We start from the raw sequence: 12857 nt of genomic DNA, 5'->3' as shown, positions 1-12857 counted from the left end.
GACTTCAGATTGCTAAATGTGGTGATTTAAGACTCCTGTTAAATGACTTTAAACCACACATTGGGAAATAGGTATCACTTCATCAGGCCCATCCATCTCATTAACAATTTACTGAACAATGAAGTAGTTACTGAGTATGGTATCAAAGGTTCTTACTAAATGACCATTAGACTTCGAAAAGCTGGCATAACTGGATCGAGTTCATCAATTTTAATTGGATTTCAAAGAAATGTGCAATTAGTAGTTACTTGTTTGAATTGTATTGTTTTATCTTCCTTAGCGAGGCATTCAAAGCGCTATTCTGAATAATACTTTTAATAGGCAGAGTAGGGGGCACTGGTAATGAGTTTATGGAACCAAGGGTGTAGTGGCCAGAAAAAGTTTGGGAAAGACTGATCTATGAGTTGACTGTGCTCCATGGGAAATTTAGTCCAAAGCATGTGTATGTTAGAGCGGTGGTCCCCAACCACCAGGCCCAGCCCGGCTCCCTCTCCCCCCCTCCCCGCAGTAAGAAACTTCCGAGGCTGCAAGCTTGCGGCCCGGCAAGCTTCTTACTGTGGGAGGGGGGAGAGGGAAGCAGGGATGTGGCTGAAAACGTGCATGCGCGGCACTTTCGCCAGCAAATACTGTATTTATGTGTGTGTATGTGTATTTATATTTATATTTATATATATATATATATTTATATATGTAAATTTTGCTCAATTTATAGGCCCATAAAATGCAAAAACTAGCTCAATCTCCACTGGTAAATAATGGTCTAAGACTGTCAGGTAAAGCTGTGATGTTATTCTTTGAAAGATCTTGGTTTAATAACCCAGAAGTTATTTCTCTTGGCCTTAGGTATGATCTTTGGTCTTAACAGAAAGTGTTTGTGGTATAACATATTTGTCAGTTTTCTTTCCTGTGTTTATATGAAGACTACATGTCATAGTTAAAGGTATTTTAGAAGTAATTGGTAGAGCTGATTTCCTCCTCCATGAGAATTGACTAGCAAAGTCCTCTGAACATTGCACCTATGGGTCATACACTGTTACTTAAAGAGAAAATTTGTTAATGTGAATCAGGATTGAAGACAGTAGAGCAGATAATGATTGCAAGCTAATTCTGACTCTATCGTGCCTGTACCATAAGAAATATTAATTGATGTATGCAAGATTATATAACTCCAGGTTTTCATCAGGACAGTGATCTACTGGACCGGCGGAAACACTGCTTTGGTGTCCAGTCTGAAAATGGAGAGGATCTCTACTTTTCCGTGGAATTAGAATGTGAGCTCACGTTATGGGAAAAGTCCTTCCAATCGGCAACTTTTTTAGAAGTTGAACGAATACAGGTAAGATATCTGGGATGCTCACTTAATCTGGCATATCTGTGTGATATTCAAGATGATAGATATTTTATTGTTAAAGCCAACAGCTGCTTTAGTATGTTTGTATAGGACATTTTACAAAAATCTGTCACTTATATACTACAGGATTTATTCAAGCAACTTTATTTTTATTCACTTAATGCCAGGGTTCTTGCAATCATAGGTGCTCGGAAAGCACTGTAGAATGATCAGGGAGCTATGCAGAAGAGTGATGGGGTTCTGAGGAAAAGCTAGTCATACCACTGGACAGTTATGGGGTAACACATCTGGACTGCTGAGAAAGGAATTAGATTTGGAAAAGGGAGTTGGGAATAACAGGAGGCAGAAAAATATATTAGGAGAAAAGTATGCTTCAAATATTTAAATAGTGTGCCTTGAATTAAAAGATGCATGGTTGATCCAAAAACTCTGCATAGACACAAAATACAAGCAGTGATATCCTCGGAATACTTGAAAGATTTCACTTTTATCCTAAGCAGATTTTTTTGGGAAGCATTCATGCCTTTGCTTGAAGTAAGCACGCAAGATAAGGGCTCTCTTTGAATTTAGCTTCACTTTATTTACAGGCAACAAACCAGCCAAAAATAGAAAAAAGCAACCTTTTTACCTGCATCCGTGAAAAGATGCCAACTCAGTATCTATAACTTTATTTTTGTTAATTCTTTAAAAATTCATTCTATGGTTAGAAGCAGGACTAGCACAGTTTGAACTCCTGTGTCTATCAAAACTTGCTCCAACATCTTTCTCTCAAAAAGTTAATTGTATCAGAATCCTTTTTAAAACGTACCTCTTGTTACCTCTGGATGACAGCACTTTCAGTCTCAGTAAAGGCTTCATAGATCCTAAATTCCATCAAGCCGACAGCATGGCAGCTTTAACAGATTTTGTCCATAATGAGCAATTTGACTATGTCTTGTTTTGAAAAATTATTTTCCACTTCCTTGAGAATGTTTTTTTTTATTAATCAGTTTACTTTTATATTGTGCCTTTTACCTTCACATAACCCCTCTCCCAAAAAAAGAGAAATATAGTCTGGATTTTTGTGCTGTCATTAATGTTTGAACAGTCAAAATTCAGGCAAGTCATCAAAAATGGGTTTGGATGGGTTTGTGCCACATCATTCTTTCTCTGAATTAAACACTTCCTGCCGTGTGCTGCAGGTCTTAGGCCTGAGAAATGAAATGCTTTAGGCTCTGCTCCTGGACCATAGCTATTGAATTATTCATGGATCCAATTTTAAGATTCTATACTTTTGGATCATGGTGGTAGTGAAAGATTAAATATTGAGCTGCTTGTTATATAGGAAACCTTCATTTTGAAAAGGTTTTTTTATGGGTTTTAGTGTGTGAAATCAATAATCAAAAGCAAATCATTCACTCTTTTTATGGTGGGTATTACATTTTAAAGGCTTATATTAAAGCTGTAAGATTTTTGACATTATGTACTCTCTTGGCAATATTCCTCATTTCATTCTCCCCAAATTCATAGCTAACGGAATTAATTAAAGCAAGCAGAGAAACTATAGGTGAAATAAAACCTCTGGCTAGAAGCCAGAGATTGAGAGAGTGGAAGCTGACCTTTACCATTTTAACCTCTGGTACACATTAATTCTCTTTACCTATTTTTGATAGCTGTTCAAAGCCCATTATAATCTTTAACCTTTCAACATTTCTTACTTAAGAGTTGTGCTTGGGTACTGAAAGCTTTGTAGCTGAAAAAAATAAAAAAACAAAAGATTGACCCTTAGGTGAAATGACTGATGGAAGAAAGCTTGCATAGTCAGAGGTATTGAACTGCTAAATTAGAGCAGTGAACTTGGCCAGCCAGTGCCTTTTAGAGTAAAACTTTCCCTCAGTTGAAGGGGTCTCTGTTCTCATAACCAAGTTAATGTAACCAATGTTTTATCCACAACTCAATGAACACCATGGTATTTTAAATAAATAAAATTTATATACATCCCTGATCTAGATGGCCCACTTTTCTCAAATCTCATCAAATCTTGGAGGCTAACTAGGGTTAGCCCTTATTTAAATGAAAGACCATCAACGAATCTGAAGTATTGACACAAAGCAGGCAATGACAAACAACCTCTGCTAGTCTCTTTCCTTGAAAACCCTAGTGGGTCACTATATTGACTGTGACTTGATGGCACTTTACACACATGCAAACAAACTTAGTTAGAGCCCATAGGTCACTTCTGAGGATGCACAATAATAAGCACTTCAATCCTGGCTAATAACATAGAAGCTTGGGAAAAACTGAGACTAACTTTTCAGACATATTATTACCATACTAGAAAGTAAGCCCGCTGTAGAAACAATACAGCGGGCGCTAACGGGCAGTGGGTGGTTGTGGCAGGCTCCCCCCCTCTGGCGCAGCGCGGGTAGATAAAGGGATGGGTGGACAGGTGGATAGAAGGAAGGAAGGAAGGAAGGAAGGAAGGAAGGAAGGAAGGAAGGAAGGAAGGAAGGAAGGAAGGAAGGAAGGAGAAACAGGTACAGGGCAAAGGAAGTTGTAGTGAAAAGGATCAGGGCACAGGGGAAGGAGAGGGGTCAGCGCCCCTGACTTCCCGCCGCCTGCTGGGGGACACTGCCAGCAACGGCTGCGCAGTGCCATGCCGAGGGGGAGCCCCAGCTCTGGTGGCCGCTGAACAGCACCAAAGGTGAGCCGGTGGCAGAGTGGCAGGGCAGCCCCCAAGGCAGCAGCTGGGGAGGAAGACAAGGAGGAGCCACAGCCCGGTACCGACTGATCCACGGACCGGTACCGGTCCCTGGACCGGGGGTTGGGGACCACTGTTGTATAGCATGAAGGTTGGATATATTTGATGAATACAGATAAATTCATATAGAACATGTTTAATATTGTAAGCATGACATGGAAACATGAGCTTCAAAAAGCATATGATGTGCAAATATAACTCATGTCACATGCCTTACTACATATATCTTTTCCCTGAGATATTTGAAATTTAAATTTAACATTTAAAGGGAATGTGGGACCTTTAACCTTTAAATGCCTTTCGCAAACCATGGTGGAACAAGTGAGCTCCAAAGGTTCACAGTGCCTTTAAATGCCTTCTCCAAGCTGAGAATTCACTCCAAAGGCATTTAAAGGGATAGAAAGCCCTGTAACACATTCCAACTGTGACACACAGGCAAACCTGAAAATCCATATTTTCAGGATGTTTTGGGCTTGGCCATTTCAGATTATTGAACAATAGAAAAAAAACCCTATCCACTTGGATTAATACCCTTAAAATACCAATACTGAAAAATAACAATAGGATATTTGGGGGGTATTTCTTCAGTACAGATTAACTGAATGCATATCCCTACTCTACAGGCTGTGAATGCTGTAGTGATTGTGTTATTTCTCTCCTGCTATTTCTTTCCAGCTGTTTCTATTTAAATACTGATTGCTTATAAAAATTCTGCAAGGTATTTTTCTTCTGCATCTTGCTAGAGGCAACCTGGATATTTAATTTTTTTAAAGAATCAAGTCCAGGTTTCCCAGCTTTGAACCTCTTTCCCCTCAGCCATGCATCAGCTGCAGTAAATATCTCTTTAAAAATAGATCCTGGTGGGTGGCTGTGTTGGTTTGTAGTAACAGAACAAAAATTGAGTCCAATGGCACCTTTAAGACCAACTAAGTTTTATTCAAGGTATGATCATATAGTACATCACATTATATAGCACATTACATTATCATGTTGGGTAAAGTTTAACAGTGTTATACTAGTATCTGGAATGTTGTTGTTGTTATGTGCGAAGTCGTGTCCGACCCATCGCGACCCCATGGACAATGATCCTCCAGGCCTTCCTGTCCTCTACCATTCCCCGGAGTATCTGGAATACCCAAGGTCAAATCCCCAGACATGCTGGTCACTGTGGACCAGTCAGACACTCTCAACCATGCTCACACATACAACTTTATTGTTCTTAAAGGTTTCAGTGGACTCAAATTTTGTTCTGTCTCTTTAAAGGTAAAGGTAAAGGTATCCCCTGTGCAAGCACCGAGTCATGTCTGACCCTTGGGGTGACGCCCTCTAGCGTTTTCATGGCAGACTCAATACGGGGTGGTTTGCCAGTGCCTTCCCCAGTCATGACCGTTTACCCCCCAGCAAGCTGGGTACTCATTTTACCGACCTCGGAAGGATGGAAGGCTGAGTCAACCTTGAGCCGGCTGCTGGGATTGAACTCCCAGCCTTATGGGCAAAGCTTTCAGACGGCTGCCTTACCACTCTGCGCCACAAGAGGCTCTTCTGTCTCTTTAAAAGTACACAAGACCCTGATTAAGCTGAGAGCTATGATGGGAGGAGGATGGGCTTTTCCTTCTGGACTTTTTCTAAGTGTGAAATAACTATCCCTTTTCACTTGTTACGTGTGCACTATTCTTTGCATGTGGAACAACCAAAAGGATGAAATAACTCCCTCCAGCACTGTTTCTGGTTAGTAAAAGTCATACATGGGAAACGAAGAGCCCCTCCTTCCCCCTAGGTCATTTTAAACAGTCCTTACAGCTGGGAGACCTGGACTTGACCCTTCAACAATTGTGACCTGTAGTTTGGCTCTTCCATCTTCATCATTCTTATAGCATTCAAGAGCTTTTTGTCTCTAATTTTAATCTAAAAATATAAAATTTGCATATAAATCTCCCTTCTGAACAAGATGGCCTTTTCAAGCAACTACAGTGTCTCATATTTTGACAGTAATATTTGAAAAGAAAGTACACCATGTAAAATGAGACATTTATGTTTTCCATTATAAACCAGAAACCAACATTTCAACAAGGAGAGATTTGATAATAAAGTATATCTCTAACTGAATCCCAGAACATAATGCCGCATGGAGGTAGGAATAAAAATATAAAGAGATAAATCATTTAGAATGAGAAACATTAGGAATCAGTTGTTCAGTAACTGCGTTTGTAACTGCTTGCTGAAATGGAAGCTGGATGCTTTATCAATCTAAATTCTACAGGTTTTGATATGTAATGACTTTTAAGTACATTTTAAATACCTGTACTTTGATAAACTATTTGGAAAGAAGTTTTTAAAATCATCATATATTCATCTAAAGTCTAAGGCAGGCTTATTCAACCAGGATTTCATGAAACCCTGGGGTTTCTTGACAGCCCTGGATAGTTTCCCAAATGGGCTGGAGTTAATTACTTTTTAATATATTTGTTAAACATTTATTGGGTGATATGATCACATATGGTCATGTCGACCCACCTATCCCCTCCCCAAGTGTAAAATGATTGACCTGGAGGAAATGAGAAGGGGAGGGGACCCAGGTAGGCATGTACACACCTATGCTTTTCAACCATATTCTGCACAATCAGGCCACTTCTGGGGTTTCTCAAAGCCTGAAGAATATTTCAGGGGGTTCTCAATGATTAAAAGCTAGGTTAAGGTATGGGTTTTATTTTTAAAAATCTACAAATACATTTCCAAATAGCTTTGCTAGGTGCAAGCTGAAAATAGACCCCACCACTATGATTGAGCCAATTGCATGGGGACATATACTTCCCAGCCTTTTGGTTCACTGAAATCAACATCTGTTCTTGAGGGTTAAGCACTTTCTGGAATGATGTGGGCTGTAACTGTAGTGATAACCTTGAAAAACTGGTAACCTTACCACCTTGGTGTAGTGGTTAGGGGAGTGGACGTCTAATATGGCAAACCGGGTTTGATTCCCCGCTCCTCCTCCACATGCAGCCAGCTTGGTGACCTTGGGTTCGCCATAGCACTGGTAAAGCTGTTCTGACCGAGCAGCCTCATCTACCCCACAGTCTGTCATGGGGGGAAGAAAGGGAAATCAAATGTAAGCTGCTTTGAGACTCCTTCAGTAGAGAACAGTGGCATATAAGAACCTAGGTTGCCAGGCCCCTTCTTGAAACTGGCAGAGCTCCCAGGAAGCCCATCAAATGTACAGTGGTGTGTCTATATGACAGTACAGTCATAATGTCTGAGCCACCAGGGCAGCTGTTATTTGTGCAAAAACTCTATGGTAAATTTGGCTTCTACTATAGTGTTCTTGCACAAATACCAGAGCATTGCCCAATGTCCTGGATGTGATGATGTCACTTCCAGGTCACATGGGCAGTGGCATAGACACATTGCTGCACATTGGATGCATCTCCCTCTTTTTCAGGATAAGTCCTCCACACCCCATTTATATGATTGGCAGCAGGGAGGTAGGCCTGTCAGTGGTGGACCCCTGCCTGTATTTGGGGGGTCAGGGTCTGGCAACCCTATTAGCCCTCCAAGTTCATATGGATCCAAGACAAAAAGTTTCAGTAATACTATACTACATCTTAAGAGTCTAACTTGCATATTGTTTTTGCTGTTACCTTTAATAGGATGCTCCATATTTGGTGATAGAACATAGTCTCCTTTACGCAGACTGTGGTTACTCAGTGCTTTATTTTACAGTCATAAGTGGAAGTCAGCTTCAGGGAAGCTGTTAGCTTTCCAAAACCGTAATTTAATCAACTTTTTCAGCAATCTGTATGATTCTATGAAATCTCAATAATTCATATATGAAAAAGCTGTCATAAGTCACTCTAATAATGAAACACTATTTAAATCATATATTAAATATATTCTGATTACAAAGCACAATTCAACTACCAATCCCTTTAGCATGAAGATGGTGATATGAGCACTGACTGATTTGTCAGGGTTCTCTAGAATGGTACAGCAAGAATCATTCTAAACTTCACACTGCAGTAGGCATCTTTATCTCCTTACCCACATAGTGTGATTTGAAATCCTAGATGCATCTTTAGGAATAATACTGCCAATATTTAAATTTCCAAAACCTAGAATACGAATGTCAGCAACATCTAGAGACAATGAGTTGTAGTCATTAGAGTGCTGGACTAGGCTTTGCTGAGTGTCCTTGATCCAGTCACTTTCTCTCAGGTCTCTAGTTTCTCTCTCGTTTCTAGTGAGGACATAATGGAAAGGTAGAGAGAATCATCATCATCATCATCATCATCATCATCATCATCATCATCATTATTGATTTGATTTTATTTGATTTGTATGACCGCTCGGAAATCGTCTCACAGTGGTTCACAATATTTCAATACAAATACAGTACATTAAAACCCATTAAAATCCCCCATTAAAACCCCATTAAAACAATGACTCAGTCACAATGATGGCGATTAAGAAAAAACTATTCCCATACAGGCCTACTGGATGAGCAGAAGGGAGCGGATGGATAATTGGGCATAGGATGGAACATTCTGGGGAACCAGGCCAGTCTAATATTGGCCTCCCCCTCCAAGGAGAGGGGCCCAATCTTAGCCCCCTGGCCACCACCCGGCCTCAGACAAACGCCTGGCGGAAGAGCTCCGTTTTACAGGCCCTGAAAAACTCATATATTCTGCTTTGACCTCCTCAGAGGATTGATAGGATAAATATGTACTGAATATTTATTTTTAAAATGAATGTAAGCCATAGATTCCTTTCCAGCTCCAATTTTAACCTAGCACTCCTGTCCTCCACTCCCACCTACTTATCTTTGGAAAGCTGCATCTATGTAAGAATGGAGGGAGGCCTATCTCTTCCCTTCTCTGTTTGAGAAGCTGTGGTGGGGCTGGCTGCTGCAGGGTGGAGGGTAATAAAGAAATGACCTCTCTTGGTTGTCGTCTTTGGCGATTGGAATGCTGCTACACTCAAGGTGCAAGGGAGACCATTTTAGTGATGCAGGACACATAACCACTCCAGAGGGCCAACTCAGGAAATGTGTGGGAGAAGGATTCAAATCCCTCTCATGCCATGGCCCTGGTCTAAATCAAGTTCCCCCAAATCTACTATTTACCATTATAACAACTCGGGGGTATCTATTCTTGGATCTCTTATCTAATTTGTCATTAAGAAAGAGTTGATAATGTGTGTAATTGTGTTATTGCACAGATTTTTTGAACATGAATACTTGTTGAGGTATTTCTCCCACCCTCCAACCATATTTTTAGTTGTATGTTCTTGACTAAAGTACAATTTAACATACAGTTTTTTCCAATTATTTCTAGTGCAAAACATATGCCTGTGTGCTGGAGAGTCATCTTATGGGACTTACTATTGACTTTGGAATGGGTTTTGTATGCTTCGATGCTGCAACAAAGGTAAAACCATGAGAAGTGAACCATTTGTTGTATGGTTACACTACTTTAAAGTACTACATTGTTTCAGATGAAAATTAAATACTGCAGGTTCTCCCCACCCTTTCCCTGAGCATTATGGGAAGCCAAGGAACTGAAGCTACACACAGCAGGAATGTTGTAGGGACAAATTAATATACACAGACCATAACAGGAAATGCAAATTTTACAATATATTATCAGTGTTTTGATTCTATGAGGCAGTAACCCTAATCCAGACAAGAAACAGCTAAGTGAGACATGTGTATTCATTGCTATTCTAGAAATCCATCTCCCAAAATTAATTGCCAATGATTGACAATCATTGCAATGCCCAGGTACATTGCAATGTACCTGGACTAGTTACTTCCACTACCTCCCCCCAGCAAATAGCATGAAACAGGTCTCTAGTTGTATATCGCTTTCATTAGATCAGGGTGATTGTTATATAATCTAGTTATAGAAAAACCACACTCCATATTGGTCAAATATCATCCTGTAATTTCACAGTATGGGTAACCAGAAATTCAGGCACAATTTACTTGTTTCCTTTTGTTGCTCTGCTTTCTTCCTCTAAGACATCTTGCAATGCAGTTTCCTCTAATAGATTTCATCATTCTGATCCGAAACTGCATTAACAGACATTATGAACACAGTTATAGTTTCATATTTGTTTCCATAACAGAAGAAACTTAACCCACCTAGCTTAATCAAATTATTCCACTGTCTGTGCTATCAATGTAAGAGAAATCTCAGTGGCCTACCAGACATAAACCATTAGATGTGGCCTCAGCCCTTGTAATATTTTTCTCTTGCCTTATAAAATCCTATTTTGTTCACTCAGCTAAAGCAAATAATTTGTTTTGACAGGCCCATGACATACCATCAGCTCTTATATTATCATGATTACTGCAAGCCCAATCTATACTTTGCTGAGGTCAGTGGGTGCCTTCCTATTGATTTTGTTCAAAAACATGCCTCCGGCTTTCTTGGAGAACACTGCAGATAATTTTCTGAAAGTATTTAGCTGCCCTTAAGAAGAAATTTCATGTGTAAAGACTTACACACCACCATCTGTTTTCTATGGCTGTTCAAGACCTTGTGTGGGATTTTTCTAAAAGTGCCAAGTCAAACTTTCATGAGTTTCAATTTCCACGTCAAAATCTGCATTGTTAAAACAAGGGAAGGCTTTAATTAACCAGTGAAACAAATAGCATGAAAGCTGAAAGTATTTTGCCCTTTTATTCAAGCCTTTTAATCAAAACTAAGAGCCATGTAAGATTTCAGAGAAATGTTCCATTCTTCGGGATTATGCACACTGCTGCTGCCATCCCAGCCCTGGCCTGGTGCAGCACCCTGGAAGACCTGCAACAAGGGAACGCGGAATCTTCCGCATTCCCCTCGATGGCGCAGGTGCAAGTGGGGGCTGGGTCGGGCGAGCCCCGTGGATAAGCGGAAGAGCCGGGCCGCCCGGCCCTTCCCTTCCCTTAACCTACGGCGTCCCTAGAGAGACAATGCATAATGGGTCCTAGTGATTCTTGTCTTCTCATAATATGAGAAGGGAGAGTTCAGGCTTGATTTGATTAAAACCTACTTATTTTCTTTGTTGTGATCCATGGTACCCTTAAAGCTCTCCTCCAACACCATAGCACCAATTAATCCTTCCTCCAATACCACAGTTCCTTCCTATCAGATTTCTTCATTGTTCCATGCAGACTACTGGAGAAAACTATATTATGAATGAACTTGACCTTTGTTGCCAGCAACACATCCTTACACTTAAGATCTTTTATAGCTCTTTCACGGATGCCCTTTCCCAGTCTCAATAGCCTTCTGATTTCTTGGATGCAGTCTCCCTTTTGGTTGATGACTGAACCAATTAAACAATTTCAATTTTACTTTATTGTCAGTTTTAAAATTATGTAATTTCTCAGTAGTCACTGTTTTTATCTTCTTGATGTTCAGCGAGATCTGAACACAATGGAAAAATGGGCAAATGAGAAAAAGATGCAATTTAATAAAGATAAGTGTAAAGTTCTGCATCTGGGTCAGAAAAATGAAAAGCATGCCTACTGGATGGGGGATACGCTTCTAGGTAACACTGTGTGTGAATGAGACCTTGGGGTACTTATGGATTGTAAGCTAAACATGAGCAGGCAGTGTGATGCAGCGGTAAAAAAGGCAAATGCCATTTTGGGCTGTATCAACAGGGCGAATCACATCAAAATCACAAGATGTTATAGTCCCATTGTATACGGCACTGGTCAGACCACACCTGTACTGTGTGCAGTTCTGGAGGCCTCACTTCAAGAAGGACGTAGATAAAATTGAAAGGGTACAGAGGAGAGCGACGAGGATGATCTGGGGCCAAGGGACCAAGCCCTATGAAGATAGGTTGAGGGATTTGGGAATGTTCAGCCTGGAGAAAAGGAGGTTGAGAGGGGACATGATAGCCCTCTTTAAGTATTTGAAAGGTTGTCACTTGGAGGAGGGCAGAATGCTGTTCTGTTGGCTGCAGAGGAAAGGACACGTAGTAATGGGTTTAAATTAATGGGTTTAAATATAGGCTAGATATCAGGAAAACATTTTTCACAGAGTAGTTCAGCAGTGGAATAGGCTGCCTAAGGAGGTGGTGAGCTCCCCCTCACTGGCAGTCTTCAAGCAAAGGTTGGATACACACTTTTCTTGGATGCTTTAGGATGCTTTTGGCTGATCCTGTGTTGAGCAGGGGGTTGGACTAGATGGCTTGTATGACCCCTTCCAACTCTATGATTCTATGATTGTAAGAATCAGTGATAGTGTTTGAAGTTATGAGATGTCAGTGATCAGATAATGAATCTGGTTAACCACAGTTCTGATGTAAAATAAACTGTGAATGTTTTTTTTTCTTGAATTAATCAAAGTCAAATAAAGCTAAAGAATCTCAAAGAATGTTTCACAGCTGATATCTCTAAACCATACACTTTCAAAGCATAATACAGCTATATAATCAAAGAGAATTCATACTGGAAAACACTTTCACCTTTAATTTCATAGGACTGGTAGTTTAGTAGGCTACTAGGAAGGATGTTTTCCCCTCTGTTTGGCTTGTTGATGTATTTTTATGATTTTGTTTTTTTATAGGCTGTACTATGGAGATACAAGTTTTCCCAGCTTAAAGGTTCTTCAGACGATGGCAAGAGTAAAATCAAATTTTTGTTCCAAAATCCAGATACTAAGCAAATTGAAGCAAAGGTAAAAATCATAATAATCCAAAGTCTTATGACATTTCTCTTGTCAGAAATAACCGATTGGAGTAATGGAGAGGAAGAGAAGGTTTATATTCAACTGC

At 40.1% G+C, this 12857-nt stretch overlaps 1 protein-coding gene across 4 annotated transcripts in view; it reads left to right on the top strand.

Moving 5' to 3' along the window:
* The window catches only part of SNTG1 (syntrophin gamma 1), a 253240-nt gene that overhangs the window by 225077 nt on the left and 15306 nt on the right, over positions 1 to 12857 (top strand). For 3 of the 4 annotated variants that reach the window (XM_077352441.1, XM_077352440.1, XM_077352439.1), the window contains 3 exons: positions 1184 to 1336; positions 9419 to 9511; positions 12650 to 12760. In XM_077352441.1, the coding sequence (XP_077208556.1) occupies positions 1184 to 1336; positions 9419 to 9511; positions 12650 to 12760 (357 nt within the window). Of the gene's footprint in view, positions 1 to 1183; positions 1337 to 9418; positions 9512 to 10396; positions 10464 to 12649; positions 12761 to 12857 lie in introns of those variants that run through there. The other variant, XM_077352442.1, reaches the window with a different exon arrangement.

The sequence above is a fragment of the Paroedura picta genome, chromosome 9 (assembly GCF_049243985.1).
Source record: "Paroedura picta isolate Pp20150507F chromosome 9, Ppicta_v3.0, whole genome shotgun sequence".
NCBI classification, from domain to species: Eukaryota; Metazoa; Chordata; class Lepidosauria; order Squamata; family Gekkonidae; genus Paroedura; species Paroedura picta.
Note: the sequence above shows the minus strand (reverse complement) of the source record. Positions and strands in the feature narration are given on the sequence as shown.